At 36.9% G+C, this 25793-nt stretch overlaps 1 protein-coding gene across 3 annotated transcripts in view; it reads left to right on the top strand.

Moving 5' to 3' along the window:
- The window catches only part of ADGRD2 (adhesion G protein-coupled receptor D2), a 1709855-nt gene that overhangs the window by 222115 nt on the left and 1461947 nt on the right, over positions 1 to 25793 (top strand). For all 3 annotated transcript variants that reach the window (XM_044058541.1, XM_044058538.1, XM_044058539.1), the window contains exons 4-5: positions 10009 to 10233; positions 14637 to 15275. In XM_044058541.1, coding sequence (XP_043914476.1) covers positions 10009 to 10233; positions 14637 to 15275 — 864 coding nt within the window. The remainder of the gene's footprint in view (positions 1 to 10008; positions 10234 to 14636; positions 15276 to 25793) is intronic.

Below are 25793 nucleotides of genomic sequence, written 5' to 3'. Positions count from 1 at the left end.
TTGTCAAAAATTTGAAATATTTACACAGAAAAAGTAACTATTACCAGCACTTATGATTTGGCACTGAAGTATTCAACATGGTAGCTGCATCTAAGAGCACAACAAAAGTACAGTTTATAGTTGAATATCCAGATCCTTTTTGTCAGAAAGTTTATTAGAAAATGTCATTATTTTAGAGCTACAGCCTTGTTTTGAGAGGTACCACCATAACTGTTAGAATGTGTCATACCTCTTAACTGTCCAGATTTTTGCCTCATATTTTTGGTCTGTTCCTCACAAAATTTATGGTTTTCTGACAGGAATTGTTTATTTTAACTTTTTCCTCTTGTATTAAACTTTGTTGCATTTATGCATGTGTGACTGGATAAGGTGCTTGTGTTTGGGAGATGAAAGGTACAAGGAAATTCTATAATATTATTCAAGTGTACATGTTTTTAACAATGTCAAACAGGTGTTTAATCTTGTCATACGTGTTCTCTTGTGTCAAAGTGTCCCTTAATATTATTTTAAAATTGATAACCCATTAGAAGAATTGGATTATACTATATCCTGTAAATGTGGATTTTAGTTTGGCATTTTGCTGGTCTGATGTCATTTTCCAGGCATGTTTGCTTCTTTTGCTATTTTGTGGTTGCCATAATTCCTTGTAGTATCACTGCCTATAGTATAGCAATGATTAATTGTCTGAGAAGGAGCATTTTGAGGGGATTTAAGTGCCACTTTGCCTGCATCGTACTACATTACTAATTTCTGTACAATATTTGCACAATTTTAATGGGTTACTTCTGGAACAATGCATTGTCCACTGGGATAAAAACATTTCCATGTAGCTAGTACAGTGGTTTTACGCATTGCTCTGTAACTGTATTATGAAATGTATTTTTGTAGTACTTATCTTCTTCCTCAATAAAACTGCAAGATTGCTGCATTTCACTTTAAGAGTTTCCATTTCTTTCTTGGACCCCCTCCCCCAGCAAGAGGCAGTGCTATTTTCTACACAATCAAAATTTAAAATTATAGGAAATCCCAAGAATGTTCCACTTTGAGCAACTAAAAAGGTAGTAAAACAAGCTAAAAGGTTTACATAAACACAGTATCTCACTGTTAAAAAACAATAAAACTGTCTTGCACTCTTTGCAGATTACAAAGAATTACATTTCTTAGTTGTTTGCATTTTTGTGTATCATTACTGGAAACAATGTCCGTTAGTTAAGAGCAGACATAAAAACCTGAGGTCATGCTAAGATATTTTACTAACTTTGTTCATTTGCATTAAAATGTGTCCAAGGTAAGACCAACTGCTCAGAAACTCTTTCATCTGGCATTTATAATGTCTTTTTTCTGTATATTTGTTAATCCATAGGAGATACAGGACCACACATATAATCTTTAAGGACAGGATAATGAACCATAAAACCAGATTCTGGGGTTGCTAATGCAGACATCATGACAAACATTGAAGGATGGTAGATGCTTGTTATTCTGTAAATGATACAGAACCACACACACTGCCTTTGGGACAAGGCATTAAGTCATAAAACTACATTCTAATGAGACTAATCCAGACAGCACAACTGCAAAGATTGCAGGATTGTGGATATTTGTTAATATGTCATTGGTACATAATTACTCACTTAATCTTAAGGGACAAGGTATTAAACCATAAATCCATGTTCTAATGAGACTAATCAAACAGCTTAAGTTCTGTAACAATGTTTGGGCCTAATAGACTTTTCAAACATTGATTCTGTAATATAAGGTTCAAATATAGTATCCCTGGCCCAGATATCAATTTCTGCATATATTTGTAATGGGTCAGACTGATGAATATGAAGTGGTATGCTATTCAATACACAGCCATTTGACTAGAAATAAAAGAATATTGTGACCTACTTTTACATAAATTTCATGTTAACACCTTTTCACTATTATAAAGCCCCATATTAAATAAAATTTGCAACACAGCACTATGGAAATATTTGTATACTAAGATTAATTTTGCTCTTAAATGCCAATAACTTATAAAATAAAGATTGAAATGTTTGCACCTATTCTTATAATCATAATCTTTTACTGAAGTAACTCTTAGTAAACTTCCATTGTCCTCCCTCTAAAATTTTCATCTGACTTTTTGTCTAAATAGAAATCATACTGCTGTTTTCAATTATAGGTCCTACATAAGTTTTATACACAGTGGCCAAACAGCCACTTTCACCGGTTGGTAAGTTTTTCAGTGGATAACCCATCTGTTTGGTCATGTGTAGTAGCATGCTGCATTCCCCAAGTCCAACTATAGTGGAACATTCAAGCTGCCAGGGTGTGATGATAAGACAGTCCAGAGTATATCAAGACTGGCCTGTGCCCTAACACCTGACTCTCATGTCTTCCTGGGAATAAAAGGGTTGGAAGGTTCTCATCCTGATGGAGGAACTTAAGGGTCAAGTGGGTGTAGGAAGGGGGGCCATTGTGCAAATTCTGTGGATCCCCCCAAAAAAGTCAGCTGTGTATTTGTCAGCTGAAGCTAGGTGTGTGCTGTGAAGCTCAGTCTTCAGTAAGCCACAGGACTCCATAATGTACGTTCTGATAGCAGCATTATCATTTGTCTGTAGCGAAGTCTGTGCTGTGAAATCCATTAGTAGCAGACTACTGCACTTCAAATTCCTCAGTGCAATACATTATTAAAAAAAGAAACAATGCTTACATGCACATATGTCACTCTTTTTATGTTTGAAATGCATTATTTTCCCAAGAGGTTTTCTGAATAATTCAGTTTAACCCAATCAGGCAGTTTTATTTGCTATTAACTGTCTCCATGAAAAAATTAGTGCCCATAGTCCAAGACTCAGTTATTACCCATGTAGTTCCTCAACAAAATAATATGTCCTAGAAATGTTAAGTGTTTAAGCACAAAAAAGTATATCTGGATGTAATGTTTCATTTGCAATACTATCTCCAAAATGTGAAAACTCATTTTAGCAATAGTCTGTCAGAAACTGGCTTGTTTTTCTTATTCCAACATGATTTAATATTATTTACAACTAATTACTAAATGCTGTATTACATTTATAATGGATATGTATCATAATCTGTTAATGCAGAATAGGGGACTTCTACAAAGAAAAATGAACTACTGAGAGTATATGCTTAAAGGAGTGGATAAGGAAAGTTTCAAAGCAGCTATAAACAAATATTTCCTTGGCTTTGAGGATACAAGCTTCCTATGTAATTTTTTTTTTTTTTTTTTTTTTAGAACCTCAGAGTAGCCATTACAGCAAGGAAAATTTAATTATTTAAGACACTACATGAATACATTTCTAGTCACCTTCTCCAGTTTTTGGTTGAATCTGAGCATTGTAGATTAAACAGTAATCTGAAAGATGAAGGCAAAGTACTCACACATGTAGGAAACCAACCAAAATTGATGTAGGGGATGAAATGCAGAAAAGAAAACAGCCACTTTATTATAAGATTAAGTGTTTTTGTCACCTTCATTCCTTTCAAAAATTTACAGGCAGTGGGTGCAGGCACCATCTATTGAAAAATGCAACTAAATACTATTCAAAACTGAAGCACTTGACTAAAACCAGCATATTGAAACAGCAAATACATCCTTTATATTAATTAAAAACAAATTTGCTTTTAAAGTTCATTTACTTTTTTAGCAAAAACAGGATCTATAAAATGCATGAATGTTTACAAAATACACTTAAAAATGCATTACAAAAATGTTGGTATACTTGTTTATAAACTCTGCAGACATTATCATTAAGTCAGTACAGTGATAGCCTGCATTAAGTTATAACTGAAATCTGAAGTCTCAAAATTCAAGCCTGGTTTAATTGTAATCACCGCCTGTGTTAACATCAGGTTATCTATAGTAAGAAAAATAAATTGCTTGTAAGAACTGCAAGTACCAGAGTGTTCAGAAATAATGTTAGTAAAATTATTGCTGTAAAATTGCATATAAATACTCACATATGCACTGGTTTAATCATCTATTCGGTTGACATTAGATTAGTTACATTCTGAGCGACTAAATAAACTAATCTATAACTGTTGCAAGTGCAATGTTTATTAACACCTGCAGTTTTTTTTTCAAAATGACATTAAAAACCATTATTGGACCTTCAGAAATATACAGTGGAAACAAGTATTACATTTACAGGTGCCTTTTGTTGGTCTGATAACACAATTTAAGGGAAATACTTTTTCTTCAATTACCTCTTTACATTTAATATGTTTACCCATACTACATTAAGTAAATATTTGCTACCTTGTAATATCATCCAATTTTTCCTAATTATATTCTTGATAGACATACTATCAACACTACAAGTTAAACATGCAGCAATTGTATGAAAACTTTGATTAGTCAAAACATCATGATTCCTCTTTCCAAGAATAGTGATATATATCCTCATATTTTCACAATAATGTGTTTAGTGTTTGGAAGGAAAAAAATCAGATCTACACTTTTTTTCACAAGACTTCCCTTTTATTTCTTCTGTACCAACGTTAAATAGTTTATAATCAATTCAAAGCCTGGGTTATCATATTTGAAGGTTTCTTTCAATATTTCTTTTGGCATATGATAAGTGCTGGCTATCAAAATGCAAGCAATTGTTAATAAAATTCAGCTTCCCGTAGTCTGATGAGGAAATGTTTGCATTTCCTTGTTAAATCTAATTTCCATACCCAGAATGCAAATGGTAAAGAAAGACAGTTGTATTTCAGTTGGACAGTAGCATATGTCTATAGAAATGATTGTTAATATTCTTGGGGTAGTTTTTAATGAGATTGTATCAGTCAAAGAGGTAGATTATAATGGCATGGAGTTTAAAATGTCTGTAATTTGGGAGAGGGTGGAGGAGTATGTATTTGGATGGATAATTCAGAAACACCAACTTGTTTCTGAAGGGTTTCAGGCTTGGCCATGAACTGTAACTGAAGGGATTGCTTCTGCAGGAGCTAATGATAAGCATCTTAAGTTGGCAGAAGTAAATTAAATGATTTTAGAATCTTTCATTTTATTTGAGTGGGATAAACAAAGGTCAGTTTGGTCTTACATGGTTTTGGAAGGCAAAGACTATCAGTGATTCACTGTTGTGTCTTGATTGTAATAGAAAGTAACGTAAACTCAAGAGTTATGCATCAGTTATGCTATCCTAAAATTCTTCAGTGCATGACTATATAGTTAAGGCTGGCAAGGGAGTTGTGTATATTACAGTACAAATGGCTACACCCATGAAAGCTTAATGTTAAGTATAGCAAATATTGATTGCGCATTTAGGTTTTTACACATAGGGTATGCGTAGTGTATTTTGCTGGGGTTCTTGATGGATAACATCATATTTTGATACGTGCTTGCTGATGTAGTTTGCCATTGAGCATACACTGTTTGAAGCATGTAGTTCTTAGATGCAGCAGATAAGGGAAGGGTCATGGCTTAACAGAGTGGCAGTCTAGTGTTGAGATTTTTTTTAATTTAACTAAGACTCCTACCTTATATATGAGATTAGGGAACCTGCATTCACCTACTGAAACTGAGATTCCTTTAACACAAATATAAAAAAAATATAGCAACTGAAAACTGCACTTTAAATCTGTAAACATATAAAGTAGTTGTTGTACATGAAATGTATTTTGCAATTGTAAGTCTAGGTTTGAATGCTATGGGTATGAAAGCATGCCTATAAAGATTTATAATGCAGTGTGGGATATTATATTCTGGTCTTCTATGATGGTGAATTTGAAATTTCAGGATTTTTGTACCATTTTTAAGCTGATATTTAATATAAAAGATCTGCATTAAAAACAAAGATTGTACAATCCATTTCCCAGTTTTATATTATTCTGGATAACATGAAAAGAAACACATTGTCTTGGTAAGGGCAAAACATTTAAACCAGCAGGTGTTATAGTTATATATCAGGAAAATAAAAGACACATGAAATACAGAGAAAAGAATAAAGCAGAAACCTCTGTAATATTGTTGAAGTTGGACAATGCAGATAATGGTCAGCAGGTTGCAAGCAGGGAAAACAGCCTTTTCAGCTGCATACATCATTCCTTCATTGTTGCCAGCACAACATACTCAGGTAGGATAGATTGTAGTGTCAGAAAAGACCCCTGCTGTGTGATGAGCTGACACATGATACAGAACTCATAGCCTGAAGGGGTCATGCTGTGGCAGGGCAACAATACGTTAACAACTGGGTTTCACTTATGGTTTCTTTCAGTTTACTTAAAATAGGAGATCATGGTGACTTGAAGTAAATTCAGCATGCCATTTTCTCTTTTAGGATAACTGGATGCAGTCTTGAAACATTTGTTCTGGTTCTGCAGGCTCAGCAGCCTGTGTAGAAATCACAGCATGGAGCATACATTTCTAGGCAGGTCCTTTATTTTAAAACTGTTCTTCCAGAGCATGCAGCTAAAATGGTTCATACAAAGCGATAGACATGTCCAGACTATCTTCGGGAGTCTAACATGCTTTATTTAGAAGAGTCATTGTATCATGGCATAAACAGCTATTATGTTAAGGTTTTTGACTAAACATCCTTGTGTTTCAAAGTACAGAATGGAGATCTTAAGGTGATGAATCAAGATACATATAGTTTTAACACTCCCTATTTTAATGCAAAATTTTCTTTCTGCTATGTCATATCCAGCTTGTTTATGTTGTATTTAATTTAAAAATAGTTTGCAACATTAAAATGATTATGCATGCAAACATGTACCATCTCTAATGTATTCCGTACATTTGTATGAATTGTGAGTAGAATGTTAAATGGAAATACACCATATCAAAAGGGGAAATTCCATGGCAAAAATGATGGGTAATTTACTGATAAGTGTAGCGCATAATTTCATTGTTTAAAGTCCACAGCATTATATGGTATGCAAGTAACTAAATCTAATGCAGTTTAATATCCATAGGCCACACTATGGCAGACTTAAAACTGTCCTTAAATGGTAAATGTTTAAATGCATGCCCTCTGTGGAGAGACACTCACAACTTTAGGGCTGTTTCTGTAAAGCTCCGATTCTTGGAGTAGGGTAGATTCAGCTGAGTTGACAACTAGCATGACAGTAGCTATATGTCACTATAAATTCAGCAACAGTTGTTTACTTTTGGTTATACATACTGTATAGATAGCTGCTGCTGGGTAATGTGTATTGCAAGCTTACATCTGAGTTGTGCATCTCAGACTGTAAGAGCCATATTAAGAGAGCTGAGCATTAGTCCTTTTATTTGTATACCATGAATAGTGTGGATAGAATTTAAGGACACAGTGCACTTGTCTGCATATGACACAGGTTGTGTAAAAGGTAGATTAAGACTGTAAACGTAGCTAAGGTCTGTTCACATCATGAGTCTGAGCTAGTCAACTGGTACAGATTCAAGATACGTGTTTGTGTTGCTGGTAACCACATATTGATCCATTACTCATACAGGTGTATTCCTGGAGTGAGGAAGCAATGAGCAGCAGAGGTCTACTTGCTTTTACAGGGAAGGGTTTGGAGTAATCCCCTTTTTGTGTCTTATGCTTTAGTTACCATGTTATAGAGCATAGTGGGTAGAAAACTTAGAAGAGTGGCATGAGAGGGACTTCTGAATCTTACAAGCTTTGTGGCTCCATTGCACACTTGATGTATGCAAAATTGAAAGTAGAGCAAGTAAGATAATTAAAGTAAAAGCCAAGGCAACCAGAAAGATGGTTCAAAACCAGATAATTCTCATTCTGGTGGGAAGTGGTTATGTCCACTTATTACAGGTGATGGGTGAGCCATTAGGGCAGTGGGACAGGCTGGATGTCCTGGTGGGAAAAAATATTAAATAATATAAGAAAAGTATTATGAACCTCTTTTGGAGGTGGTTGAAGAATGGAGGACTTGGTTTCAGTATTCAGAAAATGCAGACTGCAACACATTGCATTTAGACATGGTAGGACTAGCTTTTAATCAGAGGGGATGGGGTAATATCAGAGAAAGAATATATTCTGTGAGAGGTGATTATCTGTGTCTAGAAATAAAGCCCACTGGACAAAAAAGACAAAATCAGCCCTGAAATCCAGCAATATGTTATGTTTTTGGTAAGTTTAACTATATATTGTATGTTTCTGGTATTTATAACTATATATTATAGCAATGAAATAGTAATGTACTAATAATATACTAATAGAGGACACATCCATCCACAACCCCTTTTCCCATTTGTGCACATGGGCTCTGGGTGTCACTTAAACAGTGACAATCATCTAGAGCCAAGGTTTACAGTGCTGGGTGGCTAGCCCTGCCGCAGTTCTTCTGTATGCCAAACACTCACATCTGTGGTCAATTTAGAGTTTCCAGTCCACCTACTGCATGTCTTTGGAATGTGGGAGGAAGCTGAAGTACACAGAGGAAACCTATGCAAACACAGGGAGGACATGCAAACTCCGCACAGAAGGCACCCCAGCCGAGAATTGAACTGAGGAACCTCTTGCTGTGAGGTGACAATGCTATCTGCTGTACCGCTGTGCTGAGGTATCGATGCAAAATGGACCCAGACAAAATAATTGCAAATACAGTCAGATTTCAAATACTGAAGAATGTAAGCTGGAAACCCAATATAGGATGCACAATAAATGAAACCCGAAATGAAAATGTAGTACGTTCTTTTAATAGACCATAAAAAACAAATTAGACATTAACATTTAACGCTTTCATCCACACTATGGTGGACTTCTTCAGAATGTCTAACAAACAGTTCTCACAGTTTATTTAAAAACTTTTTGGTGCCAACAATCCACCCATCTTAAATGTTAAAGGGATGTTGACAATAAAATGTTTCTGCTATGTTGAGCGGTATCATGGTGATCAAACAATTATCAGAACTGGATCCGCTATAAGCTATAATCCAAGTATAAAATCTTGTACAAGTACACTTAAAAAATGTTATATATTAACAGTTATATATTAACAAAAAAATATAAAAAATATAAAAAATTCATCCTGTTATCTGAAAATTTTTTACACAGTAATCAGGACTGCAAATTAGATGGCTGAAGTGTTCTTAAAATAAATGTATATATAAATATAAATATACATATATTTAATAAAGGTACATGTATGGGACTAATTTTATTAAAAAATGGATGAACTATACTGTTATACACAATCCAACTAACAATCTATCCTATTATGTACAAATTATAATTTATCCCATATAAATATTGTAACAGTTACAAGCTCAATTTATTGACATTGTAGCAATACATGATTTACATCACCATCTAGCATCATTCTAACTCAATATTAAAATGGGTTTTATAGTAATGTGTTCATTTAATCCTGGTTCCCTGGCTGCATCAGTAAATATTTGCCATAATATTTCCCTTTTATTTAACAAGGCTTTAATGTTCCCACCTCGTGGGTCTATTGTCAGTTGGTCAATAATACCAATTTTGAAAGTATGCACTTCACCCTGATCAGCTATGTGTCTATATAGTGCATTATTCATATACTTAGTCCTTATACTATACATTATGTTATGAGAAAATGGCCACAAAATTTTGTTGAACTATTTTATGTATCTTGAACTGAAAGCTGGTTTCCCCATAAGTCTGGTGTATGTTTTAATGGGCATCTTTGCCAGTATCCATGTTTTTTTTTTGCCTTAAACAGCCTCATATCAGACTATTATATGTAGAGTTTTTCTACAATGTGAGAAAAGTCATTTTGCTGTAAAATTACAATTTGTGGTTATTTTTGGTGTGACTATTTTTCCTCAATGCTTGTAGTGGGAGTTAAAAACAAAGCTTTGATTGGAGGAAAGTTTTCAGTGGAGAGTAACTGCAGTATCCATAAATACTTACTAGACAACGCAGTACTAATGAAATGTGACATATTATAGTGACTTTCATCTGCTTTCCCTTAATCTATTGAAGTTTGTTTTCATAATAGTTTGTCTTACACTAACATAAGAATGACTGCAAACTATGTAATTTGTTTTTATCTGTACAGATAAGAATATACCTTCTGTGATCATTACAACTTCTGAGTATGTTTATGAAGGTACCAACATCTCTTCAGACTGGTGGGCTGCTGTGAGGTACTGTGAACTCAAGTTTGGCCATTTGCCTTTTGAAGTGCCTGAAAGTGATCTGGTTGATCTGGGGAAACTGCAGCTGTTGAATAACATAAATGGGCCTATATGGTTAAACCAAAAGGATAAAACCATACAAAATGGTAAGTGTTGTAATGCCTGTGTGTGTGTGTGTGTGTGTGTGTGTGTGTGTGTGTGTGTGTGTGTGTGTGTGTGTGTGTGTGTGTGTGTGTGTGTGTATCTATTTATGTATAAATGCATGCACTATAACCATTTATTACATGGGGTAGTATTTGTATGAAGTGGTATCTTGTACCAGTTGCTGTGTAACTTTATGATATGCTTTTCTATATGTAACTGAGAATATTGTACACTACATGTCTTTACTTTATGATCAAAGAGAATGAAGTATATAATGGTGTTATTTTCAAAGGCCATGGATTATTTATGTAAGTCTAAAAAATGTTTTTTTGTGGAATGTGATTAAGAGCTGTGCAGAAAAAAAAAATATAGTAGTGGTATATGAGTGGGGGTGTGTGTGGGTAGGTAGGCAGGTAGCTGAGTGAGTGAGCAAGTGATAGAAAAACGAGGCTTGGGTGACTTGGAACAAGTCAGCCAAAGAATGAAAGCTGCATATGAGTTCTTTACCTCTTTCCAGGTCATACAATCCGATCACATTATTTTCCAAAATGTTTTTATGCAGATACAGGTGGAAACTTATCTTAATCAAGTTTATATATGCATCATTGTTCAATCTTTTGAATAAACAGATACCTAATAAATGACTCCGGTAAAAAGTCAAATGCTAGTCATGGGAAAGAAGTACAAAGAACACGAGTTTCAATCACGTGAATATAATTATCACGCTGTGATCATATGTAATTCTGAAGAATAAAGCTGATTAAGAAGGTACTGAATGCCTGCACAGAATGCCTGTATGAGTATGAAGGTGCTGAAATTACAGTCTTGTATTCTGGAATATATTGTGCAAAGCATGAGGAACTGTATGCCTTGTGTAACATAAGAATAATAACTGCAGCTTAGGATTGTATCATCACTGGAGCCAGTGGCATCATTTCACCTTACTGCTGACCTGTGCTATGCAGATTACATTAGAGAAATGGTATATAAATTACAATATGGATACTTCAAGAATTCTGTGGCATGCAGTAACACAGGCCCAGTACATGCCAGACATCTGTGGCACACTATGTCTGAATGTAGCTAACATACGAAATAATAAAAAGCATCAGCTGAAGATGAGTGAAGACAAGACAGAGCCAGGAGGTATGGTATAACAAAGTCTGTTATACCGCAGACATTGTGGCATGGCAGTCATCACGCTCCCATGTTGTAAATACTATGGAAACTGACTAAAACTGCTGATTAAGAAGAAAGTGAATGTCTGCACAAAACATCTGTACCAGGCCTTCATAGAAAAATATATGCTTAACAGTGGCCGTAAAGTACCTATGAATATTAAAATGATATGCAGATAACTAACTGTTCTTGAATTGCTCATTTTTATGTCATCTTATATCCTGCATAAAGGAGCAGTTTGGAATGGCACTATCTGCTGTACCTGAGAAATGGATCAGACTGTAAGATGGAATAGGGTGTCAGTAAATCCTGAGCACAGGATTAAAGCTCGTTTTGGGAGGGAATTTGTCAAAGATACATGGAGTGCTGGGAGTGTAATTTTGTTTTGTTATTTTACAATTTGATAACCAGGTAGGTGAGTTGGTCCAAAGACCCTTTTTAGTTATGCCCTGAAGTACAGTAATAATGGCAATGCTTAAAACCAGTACGATGTATAACATTTAAAAGCAAGAAAACAAATATAGAAATGTAACTTGTGAAATGATTACATTAGAAATGAGTAGGGGAACAATAAAAATTGACAGAAGAAGGTTTGCAATGCAAAAACTCTGAAAATGTAACCTTTTGATATTTCAGAATTTCTATGTAGGAACTATACATCATTATAAGACATATTGCTAGTAGCTGCACAGGTAATTAGCCAGGGCCTCTAAAGCATTTGTATTTTTATTCTTGCTGAAGGTGCTGCTCGAAATGGTGTGGGTTTGGCATAACAGTTAAGGTTTTCTTCTCCTAGACACAATGTACATGATTTCATTCTGACATTGGGTTATTGGTGAGGCTTAAAATAGTCCTTTAGTGCAGTTAGCCTAGTATACATCTATGGCCAGATGAAACTAAGGTATTTTTTAAATGTTTCAAGAGTTTCTATGCTTTTTTCAGTCATTAGGTAATTGATTCCATAAAGCAAGTTCTGTTTTTGAGAGGGCTCTTTCTCCAATGAAACATTTAAATTTAGACCTGATCAAAGTAAGAGAGCAATCCTGGCTGCTTCTATAGAAATAGTTTGGTTGTTTGAAATGGAGTAATTTTTGGAGAGCTGGACAGTAGCCTATTTTAAAAATGTTGAATAGCAGTGTGCTTTGGAGAAAGGTGCTTCCTTCAGTAATAGGAAGCAAGTGGGCCTTTACATTTAAGATCCAGTGGTGGGAGTTTCATGTCTGCAAGGATGGCAAATCTAAAGATTTGTTTTTAATTATTGTATTTTATGTATATGACATGGTGATTTAAGGGATATAATTGTCAGTGCATATTTCATCTTGATAATCAGGATATTTTAGCTAAGGCTATATGTGATATAGGTGGGAGAAAGCATGTTATATGATAACATAACTTTAGTTAAGACTTTGTTGGTCATATCGTTTGTATGAATGTTGAGAGTGAGGGGAGGGTTCAAGTGTTATACTACGATACTTTTCTTGTTTGCAGTTAGGTATAGTATTTTTATGAAGGTCTGTTAGGATTAAGGGAGGAGGTGTTTCAAGCTTTTTGTGGTGATGAAGAGCTTTTATCCCTTTCTTTAATCTTATTTTTAATATCAGACGTATGCCAGGGACATTTTTGTCCTCTCTCTGAGTCGACTTTAAGTAATGAGAAAGAGAGATTCTTGAACGTATCAGAGGAAATTAAAGAAGTAGTTCAGTGCAAAACAGGTATTATTTTGTGAGTAGATAAGAACCTATTCAATGTTATTTAAATGGATATTTAGCAGTAGTTGCATGCTTTGTGCAAATGGATGATTGATAATGTTAGCAGTGGGATATATTTTTTGGTTTTGAATGACCATGTTGATATTATTGGGCAATGATTGCTGATGTTTGTAATTATTAGGGAAATAGTTGTGTGATTTCCAGACTTGTAGTGAATTATTAGTTTAAAGATCTGTGGCATACAATATTTTGCTACATACTGAAGCATATTATCAAGCTGCACTGTACTCTAGGCCTAAGTGGTTGATTTATAATTTGTTCTAGACCTAATGAGTTTAACGTTCTATAGAATCACAGTCTTTCAGGGCCATTGGCATTGAAATTAAAATCTACCAAGACAAAACAGTTTTTATTAATATTTGTAGGGAGCAATGGGGGAAGCATGACACTGGGAATAAAAAATAGCAACGAATGAAACGGAGGCCCATTATGAAACTTTGCAAACAGGACATAATGTCTGAGAACAAAGTAGATAGTAACATTACACAGCCATCCCAAGAGTGATCTATGTAAAGAGGAAGACAGAATTTAAACTTTGGCAAGTAGGTTTAATATCAAAATCAGTATCCTACATGTTTCTAAAAGGCATGCTTAATTATCAGGGAAATGAATGTACCATTGTATGCCTCTCTGATCTGACACATTTTTGACTACTGAGCATTTGTAGTCTTTGAACAAGCCACCAGAAACAAATTGCAAGGTGTTACAATTAATGGAAAAATTAGAGGACTGGAAATCTTGAACATTTCCGAAGGGGAAAAAAGGCATCAGGAATAATAGCTGTATTCTTTTTTGTTCACTATAGCTTAGTTAAGAGATGATTTCTGCCTGATCTATAAATCAGGAGCAACATAATGCTTTCCACTATACGGAATTACATTTCCTTTACAATCAGATGAAGTTAATAACTTCCTTTAGGAACAAAATGACACAACAATGTAATTAATGACAGTACTTTATACCCATGACAGGGTAATAACAGTTGTGAGTGAGCAGAACTAATTACTAAATATAATTTGTTGCAGTAATTCATTTTATTACTTGCATTGCATATACCTCTAAAAATATGCCCTATGAAAGAGTTATACATTTTTTCAGGAAACAAATGGTATATGATTGGCCATTGAATGAGTCTGTCTTATTACAATCATGGGCTGTGAATATTTTATTGGAAAGAACTACATATGGCTTGTTTTCCAAGACTGAAAGACAATTGCTTTCTGAAATTGTTATGATCTGGAATGTAGTATAGATTGTGTTCTGGCCCTTATATTACAAAAAGATGTCTCTATCAAATGTAAAATTGTTCATGAGTCTATGTATGTGTGTTTTGCTGTATTTTGCTGTATGCATGCTTCCTTTTTAAAACTAAAATGAGTACTTATAACGACACTGTTTTAGAAACAAAATAGCATTTTCTGAAATATTATATAAAACAATATATTTTTATTCCACAGGACTGCGCATGCTTCCAGTTCTGATATTTCAAAACAAAACGAACACAAAGTTTGTAAAAATATTACTCGATTTCCCAGCAATGTCTGCAGTTACGGTCTGTGCACGTGTACAGTGGGATAACACAAATCGGGAAATTTCAGCTGTATTTTCATATGCTGTCCCAACATTTATGAATGAGTTACAGCTACGAGGTTGGATTGATGAAGATGGGTTTGTGCGGCTTGCCTTAATGGTCCATGGACACCATTCAGCTTTCCTACCTATTTTTAAAAGTGATGGACAGTGGCATCATTTTTGTGTGACGTGGCAGAAGTGGAATGGCAGCTGGGAGATTTATGCTGATGGTGAGAAGAAAAAAGTGGGTGATGGACTTCATACTCTACAAGAAATTTATGGCCATGGAACATTCATCATTGGTCAGGATCAGGACTCATTGGGTGGCTCATATCGAGAGAAGGAGGCTTTTAGTGGTAACATTACTGACCTGTACATTTGGAAAGAAGTGCTGAGCGGAGAACAGATTGCTCGAGTCTACTCATGCTGTTCTTTGGAACATGAGCTTGTATTTGCGTGGAACAACTACAGCCTGGAAATTGAACCAACAGTGCAAGAAATAACAATTCAGCTTTCCTGCCCAGGTAGGTTGTTTGTCAAAGCTTTTAAAGTTCATTCTGCTTATTCAACTGATTTGTTTTGACCTATTGCTAACTCTTGGTGCATGCATGTATGTATCTGAGTTCATTTGTCTGCATAGAGGTGTACATGCGTGTGCACATGCACACTTTTAAGGATTTATAATCATTGTAGTCATGTTTAGTAACATGCTTGTATTAAATAATTGGATTAATAATTTATAAGTCTATTAATAAAAATGTAAATATTTTGAGACAAAACTATTTAGTAGGACTAAAGATCTGTGCTATGGAATGAGCTGCTTCCAGTGCCTGTGGTACAGGGTTTGTTTTCTTCCATCTTCATTTGCCTGCTTTGTGACTCTGGATAAATCATGTAAGCAGACAGTGTGCATAGGTTACCCTGAAATGAGGGAATGGTTGTGTCCAGTAGGCTTAGGTCAACAAATAGATAAACAATATAAATGTTTCACAAGCTAAAACCAAAGTGGAATTTTAACACAACCTTAAACCAAACAAAGTGGAGTTTTGATTCCATTTTGCATCCTTTAATCAGGAATGTACATTTATTTATCTGCACTTTGGTTGGAAGTTGGGAATGTCAGAGAAGTATGTAAGAGTGGTTCAGGATATGTACGAGGGTAGTGTGATAGTGGTGAGGTCTGCGGTGGGAGTGACGGATGCATTTAAGGTGGAGGTGGGATTACATTAAGGATCAGCTCTGAGCTCTTTCTTATTTGCAATGGTGAGGGACAGGTTGACAGACGAGATCAGACAGGAGTCCCCGTGGACTATGATGTTTGCAGATGACATTGTGATCTGTAGTGAGAGTAGGGAACAGGTGGAGGAGACCCTGGAGAGATGGAGATATGCTCTAGAGAGAAGAGGAATGAAGGTCAGCAGGACTAAGCCAGAATATATGTGTGTGAATGAGAGGGAGGATAGAGGAATGGTGAGGATGCAGGGAGTAGAGGTGGTGAAGGTGGATGAGTTTAAATACTTGGGATCAACAGTTCAAAGTAATGGTGAGTGTGGAAGAGAGGTGAAGAAGAGAGTATAGGCAGGGTGGAGTGTGTGGAGAAAAGTGTCAGGAGTGATTTGTGACAGACGAGTACCAGTAAGAGTGAAAGGGAAGGTCTAGAAGAGGGTAGTGAGACCAGCTATGTTATAGGGGTTGGAGACCGTGGCATTGACAAAAAGGCAGGAGTCAGAGCTTGACGTGGCAGAGTTCAAGATGTTAAGATTTGCACTGGGTGTGACGAGGATGGACAGGATTAGGAATAAGTATATTAGAGGGTCAGCCCAGGTTGTAAGGTTTGGAGACAAAGCCAGAGATACAAGATTACATTGGTTTGGACATGTACTGAGGAGGGATGCAAAGTCTATTCATAGGTTCAATGAGAAAGGGTTTAGTTTACTATGCCTCTGTCTAGTAGTGACAAAGAGACTCTGCCTAACATGGACTGGGATTCTGTTCCAGAGTGTAGGGAGCCTCTGGGTTATGAATCTGACCCACCAGCACGTTCTATTTATTTCTGTGTTGAGGTTTAAGTCACTTGTTCTCGTGGCTCTGATGGATTTGGATTTTCTGAGGTGGAGCATGTCCATTAATTCAGGATTGGACATGGCACTGAATAGAGGGAGTTTTTCAGTTTTTCAGCATGCAGCATATGTTTAAGAAGACCCTTTTTCTCTGTTGAGGAACTTTTTTTGTCTTTCCAACTGCTGCAGGTGTCGGGTGAGATACATCCCAAATGGGGCATTGTACTCAATCATTGGCCTGATAAGACTCTTGATCTAGATGTGAAACCCTTCATGATAAGGTGGGCAATATAGAAGGTCTTCCTAACCACTTTGGCAATGTGAGTGTCAAATGAGAGGTTACTGTCAACCTGGGTCCCTAGGTCCCTGATTACCTATGACTATACATTTTTTGGTGTTTTTAGCTTAAGGCCATGGCTCACTGGCACCATCCATTTGAGATGCCTCCTCTCTGAAGGATGTTTGTGTCCACTGACTAATTATTATGGGCGCCAGTTTGCAGTCATGCGAACTTTGTCAGCCACAATCCTCCCTATATTGCCTGTACCTTGGAAAAATAAATGCAGTTTGCAACTCATCAATGGCCTTAGTGACTGTTTCAAAAAAAAAAGTCGTTCAAGTTCAGAGGATTGCCCTTGACAAAAAAAAAAATTAGGGATCCAATGTTGTGTCTGTCCCTCCCCAATGTTTTTGTTTATGAGTTCCAATCCTCTCCTCAGCTTTTGCAGACCCAGGCTTTGTCAGCTTATGGGGCGGTAATTTCCAGATTAACAGCAGCCTTATGTGTGGGTTTAGTTCCCTCTTGAGTTCATAGAGGCGGCTCTCACCTGGGCATCTGAGATGTTAGGAGGCTACACTCTGCTGGGATAGTTATTTCTCCTTTCACTGAACCTGTCTGCCAGAATGTTGGCAATGTCAGTGGGTTCAGTGTATTTTGTGTCATTTAGTTTCCACCCAGGTTTCTAACATAGCTAAAGAAGGCCTTGTGATTGTCTTGTGTAAAGTTGGCCTTGGATGATTTTATGAGTGATGATTTTTTTTTTTGCTAGTACTGATCATGCCTGCCTTTTAGGGATTTTTTTGTGTCATGTAGTAGCTTTCCTCCTTCTGTTGTAAAGTTTGTTTATGGCTGGGGTCCACCAGACTTTGGGAGAATGGGTCTTGGTTTTATTTGGGATTGCATGATCCATGCATTCTGATACCACTTCAGTCTTAAGAAGTGTGAAGTTTTTTTTGAGAAGTTTTTCACTGTGGTCTTTTGTGCAGGGTGGGATGTGGATTTCCAGTGAGATTAATTTATGGTCTGATCTTACCAAAGAGGGATGGAGCATTTTGTCCCCATGTTTGTGATGATCAGGTCTAGTATATTGTCTCCTCTTGTGGGAATGGTGACTAGTTGTTCCATTGCATTTGAGTTTATGAATTCTAAGAACCTTTGGGCTAGAGTGTTGGGGCTTGAGTAATGTTCCCAGTCTATGTTTGGGTAGTTGAAGTCTCCTAAAATGATGGTATTTGGAGTAACCTGGAGGTGTGGGTATCTTTGATGAAAATGGATACCCCTCCTTTTGTGGTTCTGTCCAAGTTTTGGGGGCGAAAGCATGATATGAGGTAAAACCTGATAGTGCTGGGTGCTCTCAGGAGCCTTGAACCAGGTTTCAGTCGCTGCACAGACATTGCCAATATCCGGAAGCCCAGGGTGACAGGTGCAAACCATCTGTCATCCCAAGCAGACAGACACTGATCCCCTTAGAATGACACCAGTAATTAAGCCAATTGTTAAAACTGATCATTTTGTCTTGGTACTGTGGCATCATTCTTGGAGTGTAAGATGCTGCTCAGGGTCAGGGGGTCATACCGCCCTGGGCCCAACATAAGAGAGAGCTCCTCTCTCTTTCTTTCATGTAGTCAGGAGATGTGTCTCTCATCGTTACCTGCATGTTACAATGACTGAGTCATATTTGTACTGACAGCAGCTTACTGTGACCCTCTCCTTGTTCACTGGAGGAGCCACTATTACAAGTGTGTCTGGCATGTTGTTTTGGCCTTAAGGCTGTGACTGTTTAACACACTGACTTTGTGAACTATGTGTTGCATTTGCTATGTCTTGAGGTGGTGGTTGCTTGGTGTCTGCTTTGGAGGCCTCTGTTGTTTTGTAGATTTTAGTATGTTTTGTGTGTTTATGTGTTTGGTTTGCAGTTGTGATAGTTCTATGTGAGACTGGGTTTGTGGTGGTTACCTTCTCCTCCTGACTGGTCTTGCCAGTACTGAATTGAGAGAGCTCAGCCTCCAGTTTGGCTATATAGTTGCATCTCATATATTTGTATTTGTTGGGAGGAGGAGAGGGTTGTCATGAGGCAATTGTAACTTGTAACATTGCCTCAAGATTATTCACCAGCTGAACAGGAGGGACGCTAGCACTGACCCCCTGACATGCTAGAAAATAGTGAAAAGATTGCTGTGTAACTGAGTCAGAAAGGACCTATAGGAAATGGGTACTCAACAGAATTTAGGTGAATGAAGTACTTTTCGTTTGTTTAAGAGTGCTTTACCTGTATACAAAATGCTTTAGGAGCAAGTGCTGAGCTTTTCAGATAGAGTATAGGCTGTTTAGATTGCAAGTAGAACAGTTCTAAGGGAAAAATTGAAGAGCAGACTTGGCTGATAAAAAGATGCTAAGGAAGAAGCTGCCAGGTAAGAGGAAAAGAGGAAGGCCTAAGATAAGGTTTATGGATGTGGTGAGAGAGGATATGCAGGTGGTTGGTGTGACAGAGCAAGATGCAGAGGACAGGAAGAAATGGAAACAGATGATCCACTGTGGCGACCCCTAACGGGAGCAGCCGAAAGAAGAAGAAGAGTTTCTGTAATTTTTTATTGTATTTACTGTGTTCTCTCTGAATCTGAAATTACAACTACTAATTGAATGTGTTTTACTGTTTACACTGTTTTTCAAGTGGGTCATGTAGTGTATCTTGCAATTATATCAGTTTTGTGTGTGTTGTTTCATTTTTCTGCATTTTTATTGTTTTTTTTTCCCTCTGAATTTGTAGTTACAGCTCCTATTTGAAATAGTATTATAATTTGCATTGCTTTTCAAGTGGTTTCTGTGCTGTTAATTGGCTGAATCAGCATTGCTACATTTATTTGCTGTGCCTTAGTAAATTTTCAAACTTAAAACAAACAATTTCATCAGGTCGGAGAGTGATCTAAAACTTGTGAGGGTTACTCCTAGTGATAGTGGGGGTTGATTGCTGCACCTCTGGGAATATCATCACAACTGGTTAGAGTTTTAGCTGTTTTCATGGTTTCTTTAATTTTGCCTGTTTAATTTATATTATATGAGTAATCAGCCATTAGTGTATTATTCTACGACTCTTGGAAGCTGATCTTGTGTGCACAAGCTGAAACAAAGTTGCATTTTGACTCCATTTTGCATCTAGGAAAGTATATTATTCTACTGTTCTTATAGTGTCTCTAGCTATTTAAATCAGTTCTGAGTGGTTCTGTTATTCTTTTGTAATTTTATTGTTTTTTTTTTCTCCAAAGTGGTTAATTGACTTGGTTTTACAGTTTGCCTTGCTTTTCAAGTGCTTCTTGTGCTGTTAAGTGGATTAATCAGTCTTGCTGTATTTATTTGCTGAATGTTTAATCAATTACAACAAGCAACCAGTTTTGGCCAGATGTATGAGTCACTGAGATTTTGTGATGGTTAATCTTAGAGTAGGTGACGGTGGTGGTGCTGCGGTAGCATTGCCGCCTCACACTAAGACGTTGTTCTGTTCTATTCTCAGCTAGAGCGTCTTCTGTGTGGAGACATGCGTGAATGGGAGTACCTTCGTTGAAGGTTGTGCGTCAGGGCCGGCAGCTCAGCACGTAAAAATCTACTGCCAGTCATTAGCGGACTGGAGTTCCACTGTGGCGACCCCTAACCAGGAAAAGCCAAAAGACACAACAAGTCTTAGAGTAGGTGATTTCTGCAGTTCTGGGAAGATGAACACTACTTTTTTTTTAATTGTCTCTTTCATTTTCTCTGTTTAGCATTGTGTGGAGCTGCAATACATATAGCGGGCCTGCACTGAGCTCTCCATAGTTGAAGGCACATCCAGTTGTTACTGTATGTAATATAATGCAACTCATCCACATCCATGAACCCCGTGCCTTCAAGGTAGCTTGCAACAGCCTCTAGTGGTGCTACATTCATCTTAGTCAACAGCTACTACACATAAATCAATACTACAGTTAAGTAAGGCTGCCCAGCTATATCATCAGAGTGACTTAAACACTCATGTTGCGCATTTACTTAAATAGCCATATGTATATATAAACATACATATACATAAAACTGCACTATCCACCCCTTAACCAATAACTGTCTCAGGAAACAAAAATATTTTAGTGATTGATGACATCATAGTGAAACACGCAGATTCGCCACTCACTAGGCTGGACAAAGGCAGGGTGACAGGGAAATATATTTCTGGTGCAAGGATCACAGATGTCTCAAAGGCACTTAGGGCTCATGTATCAGACAAATATAATGATGACAGGGTAGTTGTGCATATGGGAGGTGACTCAGGGCAAAAAATTATTGAGGCAGATGAAGAGAGGCTAACTAGAGGACAAAATAGTCTTGATCTGGTAGTTACAAATGTAGTGTCATCATGCTCAACTTCCTGAGTAACTCCCTCTCTTATTAAGCCAGAATAAAAGCTAGCAATCTTTCACATCAAACTATATAACCCTCCTGAAACCAATATTTCAAAATTCAAAGACTTTATGTGCACCGATTTTCTCAAATTCTATGAAGAAGTCTCATAATTCAGTTTTAACAGTAGCACTCCAGACATTGATTCAGCAGATAGATTCACCAAGGAGATTTATACCCACACAAATAAATCTATAGAATCAGCAGTCCAATTGAGATCCATATATAATGGGAAAATAAAAAAATAAATCATCTTAGTGGTCCAACAACATAAATAAAATCTGCAGTAAAAGTAAAAAAAAATCATTGAGTATACAGCAACTGTAAGGTCTCCCAAGCCAAGGAACTATTAGGAATTTGGCTATTAGTTCTACTAAGGCTGTCCATAAACTCAGGTTAGCGTCTGACTCCAAGGATGATTACAAATCATTTTTTAAAGAAGAACTCATGGACTCAAAAAACATGTTTATTTCATCTTGGTTTGGTCTTTCCAGCATTTTAACACCACTCTAGGACTATTTAGAGGTTTTTAAATATTTTTACATATAATTTCTGAGTCTGACCACATGGAGTCTGGCATCTTGAAGTAATTCTGATTTAGTCTGCCTCTAGGTATCCCACAATGCAGTGCTTGTCTGTAAAAAATTGCACCACACGGGCATCTTTCTTTCTAAAGCTCCTGTCACTGCATTGATTTTACATGAATACACTGCTGTCTTTCAGCCAGTTAGTTTTAAATAACATTTCATGCCGTTTAATGACTACTTAAAACACAAACCATGCAAATGCCACAGAACAGACTTTCAAAGTCCTTTTTAATTCTGCTTCTTTTTAGAATGGCTAAACTGCAGTTTTTTGTGAAGCCTGAATTATACTACTTTGACTCATCTCTCATCCCCCTTCACACCTAACTTCCCTAGCTGTCAAAGTGCTGAGAGTAATTTGAGCTATTACCTGCTGTGATTGACAGCTCACAGCAGGAGACTTGACTCATGTTATGTTTCCTTGTTCTAGCCTTTACTTTCTGTATGGGTAGGGGAAAGACCAGGGAGCTGTGACATCATAGCATGGCTTGGTTTTTAGGATGGTCATGGTGATATCAGTTTGGGGAGGAAATTGGCCAGAAAAACTACCTGTATTCAGTGGCCTTGATGACATCAGTGAAGTGGAGACTGCAGCAAGCTTTTCCAGGGTGGGATAAAAGTTTTTTGAATTGTGAAACCACCACAGTACAGTAAGGTACTGTTCTAGTGGAGAGAAACAGTCAATTTAAAATATTTTAAATGCTGTGTTGTTGTTTATTCATGGCAGGGACAGTAAATAGGGAGAAATAGGACAGAGAATTTGAGCATTTAATAATAGAATGCCATTGTTATCCTTTAATTATGTTGAAAAAAATGAGAAGAAGCATTCAACAATATAAAGAACTCACACTAAATGACAAAACTGACCATGCTCAGTGGACATTGTCACTGTCCATGAAAATAAAGATAATGCAAATTTCTCTCCTGACACAACATTATCCAAATCCCAGCAATCTCCTTAGCTCTCCAACCTGCCAAAACTAAGAATACTTGCTCCATGGGACCAGATTACATACCTGGCTGTTTGATAAATAGTACCAAACATGTCCTGGCAGAACCTCTACATAAGATATTTAAACTAAGCCTGGCCACTGGCCCAGTCTCAGAAGTATGGCAAACAGTGCTGGTGATGACACTTCATAAAGGTGCCCCTCCTACAGACCCCAAAAACTATAGGCCCAATGTACCCTACTAATTATCCCCTTTTTATCAGCAGCTTTTGTTCTAGATTTGACTAAAATCTGTACTAGAGCAGATCTTTTACTTAGGACTTCCTGAACTCTTTTTCTTTGGCTTTATTCTGATAGTAAAGCTTGATGGGTAAGGCAGTCTCTTACGTGCAGTCCAAACTTTTCCTTGACTTCATCCATATAAACTGAGTTTATTGTCAAAAACTGAAAAGAATATTGAGGTATTATATAATTATGCAGAAAAAGTGCTTTCTATGTACATAACTGAAGGACCAAAATAGGTTAGTGAAATAATAAAATAAACTTTACTACATAGTAGGTGCTTTCATGCCATTTCAAACTTTATTCACTGCAACTTCTCAGACTTCAGCATTTGGATGAAGTATCGATGTATAAAGTCTGAAATGAGATGAAGGCACTTAGTGATTTTTTTAAAGTTAGTTTGTTATTTTTATTAACCCATTTTTTTCTTCAGTTCCACATTTAGTTTTGTGTGGTTCAGATATGCTTTCCTTGGGAAGTGCTTTGTCATCTTTGGAAGTTTGAGTATTATTTAATTGTATCAGAATACTTACTGGGACAATTTGAAACTGTAACACATTATTATTAACCAGTGACATTATCACCTAGGTGAAAAACATAGCTGCCGAAATATTTGAACAAACTTCATAGTAAGAAATATTTTAGAATACTACATAGACAGGTGAAACTTATTTTTATTTATTTATTGTATTTATTTTACATTTGTTAACTGGGAGAGTCCAACTGGATATATGTCCATTTTCAGTGGAGGCCTGGAGAGAAAAGCTCCAGAGCAGTTAAATTGTTAACATATAAGATAGCGAGTTTAACAAAAGGTACATTTGCCAACATTCGCAGGATACATTTTTTATACACTTTATAGAAGTATAAAACAGCAAGTATAGCAAGAAGGCAGAATTGATAGCTTACGCAAGACATTGTTACACCTGAGAGAAATTCTATGTACAATTGGTTTACTTTTCAGTGGTGAGAGTTTACATTTACCCCTGTAGACAATAATAAATAAAAAAAAAAAAAAACAGTAGATACGCTGTTACTCTAGTTGATGAAAACAGAGAAAAATGAGTTACTATCCAGGGGTGGTACAGGTACATAATCTATGATTCAGGAACAGTGTTTTAAGCAGTTTTTTAAATTGGGTTGAGAAGTTATTACTTATTATGTAGGCTGGAAGGGAGTTCCAGATTTTAGAGATGTAGTGGCTATAAACGGATCTACCTGCCTCGTTGTTGAAGTTTGTTACCTTAAGGAAGTGCTGGATACTTGATCTCAGGGATCTGGTAGTGGTGTAGGATTGAAGTAGTTGTTGCAGGGCAGGGGTGTTGCCTGGATGATGTAGTACTTTGTGAGCGAGTGTTAATTGATTGACTTGAATGGTCAGTAAGAGTTCTAATCAGTTGAGTTTATTGAGGCTTTCACAGTGGTGGGTTCTAGAAGGTGAACCCGTGGCAAATCTGGCTATTTTATTGTAACAGCTATCTAGTTTGTTTAGCTCTGGTTTTTGGAGATTGGTAAGCATGGGGGAGGTGGACAGTAAGGTGGATAGGAGGTGTGTCCTTGCTGTGGTAACCTTAGAGTGACTGGAGAGAAACTGTTTGTTGCGATAGAGTAGACCCATTTTTTGTGAACTCTTTTTATGGTCTGGGAGATGTGAATGTCAAATTTAAGGTGATTGTCAATTTCCAGGCCTAGCAGTTTGGCGTGAATGCTGGGTGTGATGGTGGTGTTGTTGTGTGAGGAGATTATAAAGTTACATCAGGGGGTGGAGGTCTCTGAGGGCTGAAGAGGAGTAGTTTAGTTTTGGCTGGGTTTAGAATGAGGTTCTGGTTGGTGATCCATGTTTCGGCCAGGGAAAAGCATTTTTGTGTTAGGGAGAGGAGGTGGTCTAGGGAGTTGGCTGCACAGATTATGGTGGTATCATCTGTATATTGGACTATTGAGACTTTGGGAATGGTGAATGGTAGTTGATTAGTAAATAAGGTGAAGAGTAGAGGACCCAGGATGGAGCCTTGGGGTACCCCTAGAGAGACAGGCAGTAAGGGATAGAGCTGATTTTGCCATTTTACAGCTTGTTGCCTACCATCTAGATAGCTCTTAAACCAAGAAATAGTAGAGATACTGAGGTTTAGGGTGGTTAGTGCATGAAGCAGTTTTTCATGGTTGACCATGTCAAAGGCTTTAGATAAGTCTAAGAGTGTAGCAGATACTAGCAGTCTGTTGTTTCTGTGGTTATTGATGGTATTAGTGAATGATGTAAGTGCAGTGGTGGTGCTATCAAAGGGTCTGAAACCATGTTGCTGAGTGGATAGTACTTTGTTTTCTAAGAGGTACTTCATCAGTTGCATGTGGGCAATTTTCTCTAGGAGTTTTGATGGGGGGGATAATATAGCTATAGACTGATAGTTACTGAGTTCTACAGAGCTACCCCCTTTGTGCAGTGGTGTTATATGAGATATTTTCCAAA

This window comes from Protopterus annectens, chromosome 16.part0, assembly GCF_019279795.1.
Source record: "Protopterus annectens isolate FY-2018-M chromosome 16.part0, PAN1.0, whole genome shotgun sequence".
NCBI lineage: Eukaryota > Metazoa > Chordata > Ceratodontiformes > Protopteridae > Protopterus > Protopterus annectens.
This window is presented reverse-complemented; position numbering and strand designations above follow the sequence as displayed.